Here is a 12,431-nt window from a genome sequence, read left to right on the forward strand (position 1 = left end):
TATGTCTTCAATTATTTTGTTGTTTTAATTTATGTGCAATATAATAAAGAATTCCCAGTTGCTCAATTCTGTAGCGCTATACACGTAACACAACTTATTATGTAATAGTGGCACAAATAAGTGGCTCTGTCCTCAAAATTTTCAGACTGTCAACCTCTGTTTTCCCTCCATTTTCTACGTCTCGTAATGATCGTTTAAATTATATTTCACACACGAATTAAATGTAATAAACACATTGAGATAACAAGAAACCTTTTAACTTATCCTCATTGTCAGTTTCGCAATAGAAATGCTGAAATATTTACATATTTACAGCTTCGTTTCGGATTTTCGCCATTTGCATTTGTCAAAATATTTGTGATTATTTTCTTTCAGTTTTCCCTCTACTGAATGATTTTACTATAAATATTGCTGGGATTTCAAGTGCATATGAGACCTTGTATATCCTCGATTTATACGAGGAAAAATTAACGAGGACCTGAACCAAAACCGAATGGTTTAAGGGTCGTGATGAAAAATACATTAATATTGTCATCGTGGCATATGCCGCGAATAGCAGTGGTGGATCTGTATCTGTATATCTGTATTATACTGGAAATGAACTCAAAATACTGAGTAAAACTTATCCAGGAAGGATGGCGCACATCATCACGGCATATGCTGTGTATAGCGTTGAAAGGGTTAACATGTATTTTCTTTCTCAACTTTTTATATTTTGGACAAAATCAGTCTTTGTCGGTTATAGTTTGGAATCAGCTATTCTGTTGAGGTAGTATATCTAATGCAAGGTTAAATATCATTTTCCTCATGTTCATAGTAGAAACTATATACGTAACATTTGTTTACATTTATTAATATATACATGATATAGCACTGTGAATGGGGAGAAAAAGCCAAATTGCCTGAAGTCAGCAATCGTAACCCTTACCCTCCCCATATTTTTTTTAGGTAAACTTGAAAACATTTATTTCAAAGTGAATGCATGTTACATCATTCTTACACTATTGTCATATTTCTCAGTTTTAGTGCTCATTCTGATAAGCAATGATGAGAACAAACTTGTATGAAAAATTGAAATCAGATAAAACTGTGGTTTTTGGAGGTGTAGGCTTCTTTTTAATGTATGACACGCGAGGTGCAGGGGCCTAAAACTTCCACAAGTAGTGCAAACCAGCAGGCATATAACTATTGCTCATGTTTATTATTAAAATACACATAGGAAATGGCTACTTTCAGTTGTACATTTGTGTAGGTCCTAATTAGTGTTAAATTAAAAAATCAGAAAAAAATCTAAATTTCATACATGTATATTGGGTCCAAATGACCTTCTTTTGATATTAGACCGACCATGGCCAGATCAATTTCACGCTGACCAAAGAACTGTGGTAAATTTAGTCACTGGGGTCCACTACAGATTAATATATAGATCTATCAGCATTCCTTGGTCTTCCAGGTCAGGAAATAGGATGAAAAATTGTCAAAATTGATGGTTTTTTTCTCCTTTATTGGCTATTGACCAACTTTAAGGCAATTTCTACCTACTGAAGAATTTTTGAAATATTTAAAAAAAAATGTGGTATATTTTTACAGATCAAATAAAAATTGCTTACATTATATAGGACATATTTTGCAGCTTCTTTTTTATGATTAAATTTACTCATATAAAAAAGCAAAAAATATAGTTAACATTTGATATAAATCATGATAAGGCCAGGATTTTTTAATTTGATGGTTTACGGATCCGCCGACCCGATTTTGCCGATTTCCAGAATAAAACTAAAATTGACTTTTCAGGCTTTTTTTATTCTCCCTGGCCCTAACAAATGCATTAACCCTGAAAAATAATTAAAATAACCTTTTTTTTATGAAATGAAATGCATAAACCACTAACAGAAGTGATGACAATTTCTGTTGTGAAAAAATGACACTTCCAGTTAACGTTTCAAAAAATAGACAAATCAATTATCAATGACCTTGAAAAGTCGTTTGCGCAAATAATTTTGCAGAACGAAACCTGTGTTTAAAACCAATTACACAATAAGTTGGTTTCCCTTATTTGTCACCAGTCTGTAATATTCATGTTCTCATAGAAATAGACTTGTGCAAATGTGGACAGGTGGAAGTTCAAGACATCAAGTTAAAGTACTGAATTTTAACAAATCATTTCATATTTTCTTGTTTCATAGATAATAAAAAATATCTTCCATTTGGATAAAAAAAAAAACGGAATGCATGACAACAGATTATTTAACCTGATATTATCGTTTTACCAGTGGACAAGTCTATTACGTTTTTGACACGTGTGTTGAAACTTATTTTGGTACGATGTTTTTACATTTTATTTTTATCATTTATAGTGCTTTTATTATTATTCACCAAGTTTTGATAAAGAGCTTCGGACGTTCATCTGTTGTTCTTGTTTGTGAAATGACAATTTAATTTCGTCTTTGACCGTGTACCCCCCTTTTTACAGGAAATTATTAGACAATTCCATTCGATGTTTACAGCTGAGCAATAATATTTCATCAAACTAAAATTTAAGAATGACAAAATAGTAGGTCAAACATATTATTAGAAAGGTGAAATCTATATTTATTTTGCATATCAGGTTTCTGTCCTGAAAGATTTTTTTTCTTTTTTTTCCCGACTGACCGACCCGACTTTTTCATGGAGAAAATCCGTAAACCAACAAATTAAAAAAACGTGGCCTAATACAAATGTAGTAGATTGTCAATACATATTTCTATGTGAAAAGTTGCTATAATTTCAATTCATTCAAAAGAGTATGTACACTGACTTGATATAGTATCACAACATCAACAAAATTGTTCTTTTTGGAAATTTCAAAATTGATGAAATGCCCCTAAAATCATTCCTCATGATCTGACAAGTTTTTTACACAGCATTTTAAAGCTGTCCTCCCTCCTCAAATCAATATATTTTTGTGATCATGATGTCAAAGTGCAGTTTAATTCTATCTTATTTTAAAACTGAAAGAGCATGAATTTATATTTATACTAGAAAGAAGGAAAACTTATTGAAAGAAGGGGTTGATAGTCATGATAGTTGGAAAATACATCCAGAAAATATGAGATACATGAATAAATAAATGAATATATGTGTATGCAAATCAAGACAACATTTCCATTCTCAATTTAAGTTCCAACTTCAAACAATCTTAATTTCGAAAGCTCAATAGTTTTTAATCAATAAAAATCCAATACCCCTCCTTCTCTGACCCTCGTGTAATTAATGAAGAGCATCTGACAGTAATTAGAGGCATGTGAGAGTCTAGTCTCATCTGGTGATTGACGTATCTGCAGTGTATCTCTATATCTGCTCAAGGATGGTATGGGTGGTGTTGTTGGTGTTCTCCTAGCAAATTGTGGTGAAGTAAGATTTCTCACATATTTTTTTCCACATCTCCCCATTGTAAAAATTGTTTCTATGTTTGACACATTCAGTAAATAAATTGAAGTGAAAACAAATTGATGTATTTATTATCCCAAACCCACCCATCCATGAGTGAACCATGTTGTATGTATATAATGATATATTTGTAAATTGAACCTCTGAAATGACCACTATATACATGTACATGTATATCATTTTCTTTGGGGTAAAATACATGTACCGGTATGTAAATTGTAAGTTAATTCTACACATGCACTTGGCCCAAATTAAAATAAACTGGTAAATGTATACATTGTGTATGTGTGATTCCAGTTACTCAACCTATTAATTGAACTGATTAGAAGTTTTTGGGCTTTTGAAAGGACAGTTTTGATAAAAGAGAAAGATACTAAATTTCCAGTGTTCATATTGAGGAGGGTAACTTGTAAATGTTATTTAAATATATACATCCCCCCTAACCACCACCACCATGTTTGATCTGCCCTCTATTAAAGTGGGCAGCTGCCAACAGCCCAATTCCACACAATGGGTTTGTTTTGGGATTGAAAAAAGGAACAAGTCATTTCAAGATATTGTTCATATATTATACATAAAGAAATGAAATTAATTGCAAAATGGCCAGTTACACTACATGTAGAACATTGTAGAACATTGCCTCCTGTTGAAGAGATCTCATGGATTTATTTTGGGATAAAAAAACATAAATCATTTCAAGATGTTTCTAAAAGAAGTAGAATTTAAATATGAATTACATAACTTTAGCAGGTAGACTTCAGCATGAGACAGATGTTGTTACCATACACACACAGTCTTTGCCAACAGTTCCAAGATGTTAATTTCATAAACAAAGAAATACATCATGTACATAATAAATGTTATTTGTCAGATATCATTTAGATAGATGCCAGTGGGTTTTCTATTGCTCTCTGGCCTCCATTTGATAAGATGTAAAAAAGAAGTAATAATCAGTGGCCAGTTCTAATTAATTGGTCAGAATTTTGTTTTTTCGGAATGAAATGGGGAATTCTTTAACTAGCAACAATAATGGAGATACAAAACATCCCAACAAAGTATGTACTTCTTATTCTTAATACATAAGTCTGTTAACATTACATATATATGTTGTTTTCTACTAGAAAACAACATATATATGTAATGTTAACAGACTTAAGTTGTTATTGTTTTGGTTCTATTTGAACATGTATGTAAATGTAGCATGGCTGAAAATTAATTTTCGCTAGAAATTTCATAAAGGTTTCAATAAGTCTTTCTTAATTGTGTACAAGTTTATGGTGTAGCAGTGGTTAATAGAATAATGTTTCAATTACTCTCGGCTGTAATTGATCAAAAGAAATCCATGCTGTCCTGGTCCAATTATTCAAAGATTGAAACATCAATCACAACCAATCAAGAGTTGTCAGATTAAAAATTAGAAATTGCAGGAAAATACTTTTGAGAGACCATATAGGCATTTATTGTAATAACTTTAGATGATGTTGGTTTTTTTTTATATATTAATTGATAACACTTACCCAAGATGAATTGATCTTTTAATTGAGAAAAGTCAACAATGTAATCACTGAATGCACATGTATAATGTAGAACCTACAACTGGTATAAGTTAAAAAGGTACTAATTAAATAAAAAAAAAATATATATGTACATACAAATTAGAATTAAATAATTATAAAGAATATACAAAAAATATATACATGTATACAGTTAAATTCCATCATCAAAACTGTACAGTTTTATTTTTATGTACATGTATGCACATTAATTATAATTAAGGGACTTTCAACTAAAAGCTCCTAGATCATGAGTCTTAACATTTTTTTATTCCTGATCACTGGGGCCCAAGGATACAATATATTGATCATGTAATCTTATCAAAGATCTCAATGTGGGACTATCATTTTCAAATTAGCATCAATCAGATAGGAATGATTAGAGGTGTACCATTTCTTACCAGATGTATATTTCTCCAGCTGTGATGATCTTGTTGATAATTATAGAAACTTATCACCATGATCATCCTCAATATTGGGGCTGTCTGCACCTATAATTACTATCTAACATTGAGGAAGCAGTCAGGGGGTTCTGTTTTAATGTAGGTTCATAAAACAAAACTGGGATTGAATCAGCTGAACACTTTTGGCTTTGCTGTATAGCTAGTCCAAGTTTTAAAAATTGACATAATCTTCTTTGCCTCTGTTCATGATTTTTTTGTTTGTTTGATAAAAATAAGTGAACAATCTATGAACTTGACAAATTACTATTTCAATATATTTTTAAACAACTAATAGTAACTGGACTTATTAAACATGTTAAATAGAATTCATGAAATTATAAAATCACTAGTTTAGAAAATAGGGAATAAAGCTTGATTCACTTTGAGTCCAGAACTTGGATTATCTTAGTTAGAAAGTATGTTATACATGTACTAGTACCAAGGGTTAGTGTTCTATTGTTCAGTGTACATTCATGGTACATAAAGCACATGTAATTATTTCCTGTGTTTTTTTTGCAGCCAGACAAGTTTCCTCATAGATAGACATACATGTAGTTACTATTAAACATTCAAAGAAGATGAAACATTGTACAGTATAGTATACAATGTACACAGTAAATACAAAGAGATTAAAAATTGCTCTTGCCAGTCTTGGAGGCCTGGTGTTCAGTGATTCTTATTTATGACCCTTTCATATAATTCTATGAGATATAAACTGTATAGACTATAGACTGCTAACTTTGCTCTAGATCAAACTCTTAAATCCAGTTGACTGTACTTTAATTATCAATTCTTGTTTATGTAACTTAAATTATAAATTAGAAAAGAAATGCACAGTTCTAGTTATTTTGTCAAATAGGCAGTGGTGATGTCCTGTCCAATTTGCATAATTTCCTACATTTAGTAATATTTATAGTTAAAAGCAATTGTAACAATACAACCATAAGACATTCTACATGTTTTTATGTAAATTCTTGGGAATACTAAGATGTTATCTCCAATGTGTGGAATTACATGCACCTGTATTACCTCTTGACTCTCCCTTTCTTGAGCCCCAAATTGACTTAACAATTGATACCAGGAAGATGACATAGTATGGCATTCTCCTGGTTCCGCTCAACTTTTAGAACTCTCTCTTCATGTTTTCTTCGTGGAAAATCAAGAAAAATTAAACAGGTATGTTCAGATTCTAGCCAATTTTCTTGCCTCTTTGATCTTTTTTTCTAATTTTTTGGGGAAATTGAATTTTATTGTAAACATGATAAGAAATTAATTAAGAAATATAATATAAGAAATGTATTTGTAGAAGATTGGAGGGTAGCCAGGTTGTCATGATGGAATGCTATACTAGTGTGTCTGTTGATTTATATTGCGTGATGTGATATAAGACGTCTTGTATATTTCTGTTTGATATACATAGACTTTAATACCTTCAATCCTTTACACAGCTACATCAGAATGTAGTACAATTCTTTACATACTGTGCAGTAAAATGGTTCTAATCAGTTACTAATTAATTGCATGTATTTTTGGAGAAATATAATTTAATTTGCTGCTGTAATTTCTCAGTGCTATATATGATGACTAATAGGAAATTTGTTGACTAAAGTTAAGATGAATGTTTCAATATAAATTATAGATCTATATACCTGTTGACAGAATTGTTTTACATTGTTACTGTTCTTTCTTCAACTAGCATGACTAGACAATGGTCAGTAGTGGCCTTAAACTACCTACTAAACTTATTTGTTGATTCATATATATATAGAGACTAGAAGGAGGTCGGTTGTAGAGAGGTCAACGTAGATCGTGTACTGTATCACACTAGCCTGTCAATACACATGGCAGGTGCCTTTGATCTTAATTGATAAGTATCACCAATTTTGTTGCTAAAGATTGGTGTTATTTGGGCACTTTAGCTTCCTCCTCCCTCCTCCAATAAATTCTGGCCATCACAATGTACATGTAGCCAAAGGTGCTGAAAGTGGCATTAAACACCAAAAATCAATCAAAATTTTAAGCTGACAATTTAAGCAATTGTAAACTATTAACAAGTATTTCGGTAAACACACAACAAAAGTCCATAATTTAAGAATGAGTAGTAAATAAATGTTACAATATTGAAAGATAATAGTGATAATACATGTAGCATGGATGAAAGTTTAGAAAGATAATATCACTGAGTATTCACTCATGACACAACATCCCTACACATGTACACATGCCTTACATACTTAATACCTGCAAAAGTGAAAAAAATGTGCTTTTAATGCTGTTCTTCATCTCAACTTTTCAATTAGACCGGTAGCATGGGGAACAGCGCTAGCTTACACCATTAGTTATATATATACAAAACTAGCTACCAGTATGTATAGTCATGCTAGTAGTAAAATCAAATTGTGATTTATAGCATAGATCTACATGTAGACAAAATAATGTTGTCTTTGGACTTCAGTCAATAATTCTGCTTTTCTTTTTTCAGCATCCAGACGAAAGAGAAGAGATAAAGCCTGTAGCTGAACCAAAACTTGTTCAGATAGCACAACCAGTTAACGAATCTTTTTCAAAGAAGGAAGTAAAATCAGAACTTTCGTCAGGTTTTGAGCATCAAGTTCAGATTTCAACTCCTTGTGAACAAATTCCAGATCTTGCCACTGTAGACACAGACCAATCCCCAGACACTTTCTCTGCATCAAATCAATCAGTTGCTTGGTTAGGAGAAGAAGTACTGTCAGAGGATCTTTCAGATTTAGATTGTTTCGTTGAGCCCGTGACTCTTTCTGCTGTGGATGTTAAATCTGTATTAAAATATCCACTGAAAGATTCTGTGACTGTGTATCAGCAAGATAGCTTTGCTTGTGATAGTGATAGCAAGTGTGAAGAGGAATCGTTAATTGACGTTGAGGATTTAAAAGAGGTAGAACAAAAACAATCATTTCCTGTCGGAGAACTTCAAAGTTTTGATTATTATCATCAGCTTATTGCAGAGGATTTACGTATAATTGAAGTCATGGAGAAAGTTGGTAGGTTCATGTATGAATTCCTTTTTGAGTGCATAGAGGCCATATATGGTCCAGGATTCATTAGGTATTTGTAATGGAAAGCAAAAAAAAAATCTTTCCAATACAATATTCATGAAAAAAAAAGGACTGGAGATGTGGTATGATTGCTTATGTGACAACTATCCACCAGAGTTCAAACTTAGCAATTATAGGTCACTGATGATGAATGGCCTTCAACAACATGAACAATGAGAACACCCAATACTGAATAGTCAGCTATATCATGTATATAATGCTCACATATGAAAAAAAAAAGGTAAAATAATTGAAACGAGGAAACAAATAACCTTATTTATAACAATACCATTTACAAAAAACAAAAAGCAGACATGAACCAGCGACAATATCTGAACAACACCATTATAGATTGTTACATGTATAACTGAGTATAGCATTCCATCAAAATGTATATAACAGAATTGCTCATTGTCATTTTATTTATTGACAGAATAGCTCTTGTAGAACCATAAGTATGCAGTCTTCATGCTGAACTGCTAAATCTACAGGCCCGCAGCTCAATTTTTAAAATTTTTTTGTTAGATTCTGTTGGCCTGTAGGTCTAATTTTTACAGGCCGAGAGCAATTTTACCAGCCTGGGCTGCCTGGGCTGCCACTCGGCGTGAAGACTGAGTATGATATCATAAAATATGTAATATACAGGTCAAGTTTAATTTTGACAGTGGATATTTACGTTTCAAAAGTTAGTGTACACTGTAGTGTGTGTGGGGAGGGGGAATGTATCTGTTTTTAACAATAAATAGACCTTTTCCAATTTGTGAATGTAATTATACAATGTGCTTTATATGTATACAAGCATGACAAGTTACTTTTCTCTCTATTCATAGAAAATTTTGCCACAGAACAATTAAATCAAGAACAAGGTGTGAACTCAGAGATCTCCGGTTTGAGTGAGAGTGCACTCTCTTCCCTGGTCCAACAGATGACAGCCCCAGACCCTGCTGAGAGAGATGGATCTCCTGACAGTCAGAATGGGTCCATGCATGCCAGTACTGGGTCTGAAGGGTTAGAGGAGGCATTGAGTAGAGATCTGAAAATAAATGGGGAGAAAACTGATCCATCCGAAGATAAAAATAAGAAAAAAGAGGACACTGACTCCAAAGACCGAACAAAAATTGACAAAAAAAGTAAAAAGAAAGAGGATAAAACTATAGGTAAAAATGGTAAATGTCATGGAATTAAATTTTAAGATTTCAAGGACTAACACTTTTACTATCACATATTCTTGTTATTTAATTCTCTTTGATACATAGAAATTTTATCATTCAGTGAACCCTGTCTAGAATGAAGATTACACAACCTGGCTTTTTTTAAATGTAAATTATGAGACAAAAATATTTCCAAATGTTCAGAGTATTGAACATCATTGATCAATATGTTTTCATTGAAGGTCAAGGACACCATCTGTCAAAATTTCAGCAGCATAACAAGTAAACATTAGAAAGATATCTGATAAGATTCCATGTGAGAAGAATAATGCATTTTTCCTCTGTGATGTAAAGACAGATCTGTCTGTTACTTCAATGTTATAGTTTGAAATTCAATTCCAGAAATTTTGGGAAATGGTTAAAAAAGAGTAAATTGGGAAGCAAAATTTTTTGGGGTTTGCTATATATTTTTTTTTAATAAATTTCATAGTTGAATCTTATTTTGATATTTTTAGACCTGGGGTAACTAAGTTCAGAAATAGGTGTTAAAAAAAGTATTAAGTTTGTTAATAACATTTTTTTTAATAACTCAAACTTTTATCTTGTTGATTGTATAAAAAAGAAAATTGTGTTATCTTGGTGTCCTTGAACTTCACTGATGAAAGCAAGAGTGCATGTGCACTAGTATATATCAGGATTGTAAGTTAAACAGATTATAAACCACTTGCCTCCAGAAGGATTGATTGACGTAATATCTAACAGTTTATTGCATTACTTTTGTGTATTGTTATAATTTAATGATCTGTAATTTAGTATCTTCAAAGTCGCTTGTTTATTTTAGAACAGAAACAGACTAGCATGTGTTTTTATAGATCCACTTCATATTATGTTTCAAAACAAATCACTGGTGCGTTTTGACTCTGGCACTTCTCCATTAAATGTATAAGCTTCTTTAGCATTATCAGAATAACAAATTATTGATGTGATTGCACAATCATCTTGAATCTTTCAGCAACACCTGAAAAAAGATTAAAGAAAAGTCGGTTTTGTAATTAATCAACACCCACATAATTTTCCTTGCCCGGCTTGTTTTAAAAGTTTTAAAAATAGAGAACTTGGTTTTTACGCAGTTCTTTCTTCAACCGAAAGCGCAGCTGGATGTGCAAAATTTGTGGCCGTCGGTGTCTTAATCTAACCAAGCTGAATAGAATATGAAGGTTTTTGAAAGTTACTTATCATATTGACAGGTATAGCAGTGACAAAAAAATCTATAAAAGGACAAGATTGAGAACTTTGGAAAATGTATGTTTTTCTGTATTCTGAGAGATAGGTAATTATATTTTAGGAATCAACATATGTTAATAAATAGATCACATTCTGAGAGCTAGATTACGATTCAAAACTAGGGAATTTTATTTTTTCTGTAGATCATATTTTGAGAGCTTTGAACAGCCTACAAACAACGGAAGAAAAATTAGCTGCCTTGTGTAAAAAGTATGCTGATCTCCATGAGGAACACAGAACTGTAAATTCTACAGTCAAACAAATGCAGCGTAAACTTAGTGTGGTGAGTATACATTTAGTATATACAGATTAATGTCATTTTAAAAACAATATATGTATAACATTCCGAAAATTAGTACAGACAGAAAGAGGCCAGCTGAACCATGCCTCCAGGTGTGGGATTTTCTCGCTGTGATAAAGACCTATTGTCATGATTGTTGGCATTCAGCTGTTTTCTGCACTTTGGTCGGGTTGTTGTCTCTTTCACACATTCCCCATTTCCATTCTCTCTTTTATTGTTTGCTATTTTTTATAAACTAATTTTCTTATTGCTATATATATATTTATACCCCTGCTTTGAAAAAGGGGGTATACTGTTTTACCTCTGTCTGTCCATCCATCCGTCAGTCCGTCTGTCATATGAATATTTTTCGTCACATTTTTCTCAGGAACTACAATACCAGGATTTCTGAAATTTGGTTTCATGGTTTATATAAGTGCTATACCGTGTGATGCTTTTTCAGATTCATCACTCGACAACTTCCTGTTTACCAAACACTTTTATGATTTTAAACATGATAGCCTAGTTGAAAATTTTCGTCACATTTTTCTATGGAACTACAATAAAAAGATTTCTGAAATTTGGTTGCAGGGTTTAAAGTCAGCTTTTATACCGTATGATGCGTTTTCAGATTCATTACTCAACAACTTCCTGTTTACTGAACACTTAAATATTTTTACACTATTAGAATTATCCGCTTGTGGCAGGGGTATCATCAGTAAGCAGTAGCTCACAGTTTCACTTGTTTTTTATGAAGTGAACTCCTGGGGTTCTTTAATATGCTGATTCTAACAATGTACTTAAGATTTTGGATATTGGACCATAATAGGTAAATGTCCGATTTCAAATTTTTCAGTTCTTTGACCACATTCAGTTTGTGTCACAAACCAGTGATGTGTCAAATATTCAATCACAATCCAAATTAATAGCTGTTTTAAGCTGAAATGTGGTGTCCATACTTGCTCATCTGTTCAGGGTTCGACCTCTGCAGGAAAACTGGTTTGCTGTCACTCTGACAGCTCTTTTGTTTTTTTTTTTATTTCACTTACCCAAAAAAGATAACTCTACCAAGTGAAAACTCCTAAACAATTTGCCATGATTAAACATTGTCGGAATTTGAAATCTTGGGAACCTCATTTTAAATATTTCCTAGGAGTAACTACTTTATACAGTTTTGACTGTATTTATATGATAAAGGTTGCGATTTAAACCAC

The 12,431-nt window shown here is 32.2% G+C and overlaps 1 protein-coding gene across 4 annotated transcripts in view; it reads left to right on the forward strand.

Annotated features, from left to right (window-relative positions):
- Nucleotides 1-12,431, forward strand: part of LOC143049756 (beta-taxilin-like) — a 28,707-nt gene that overhangs the window by 1,884 nt on the left and 14,392 nt on the right. The window contains exons 1-4 of one of the 4 annotated variants that reach the window (XM_076223471.1): nucleotides 3,317-3,393; nucleotides 7,908-8,448; nucleotides 9,333-9,668; nucleotides 11,081-11,220. In XM_076223471.1, coding sequence (XP_076079586.1) covers nucleotides 3,352-3,393; nucleotides 7,908-8,448; nucleotides 9,333-9,668; nucleotides 11,081-11,220 — 1,059 coding nt within the window. In that variant the 5' untranslated portion in view covers nucleotides 3,317-3,351. Of the gene's footprint in view, nucleotides 1-3,316; nucleotides 3,394-4,380; nucleotides 4,485-6,505; nucleotides 6,602-7,907; nucleotides 8,449-9,332; nucleotides 9,669-11,080; nucleotides 11,221-12,431 lie in introns of those variants that run through there. The other 3 variants (XM_076223469.1, XM_076223468.1, XM_076223472.1) reach the window with 3 other exon arrangements.

Source organism: Mytilus galloprovincialis, chromosome 10 (assembly GCF_965363235.1).
Source record: "Mytilus galloprovincialis chromosome 10, xbMytGall1.hap1.1, whole genome shotgun sequence".
NCBI lineage: Eukaryota > Metazoa > Mollusca > Bivalvia > Mytilida > Mytilidae > Mytilus > Mytilus galloprovincialis.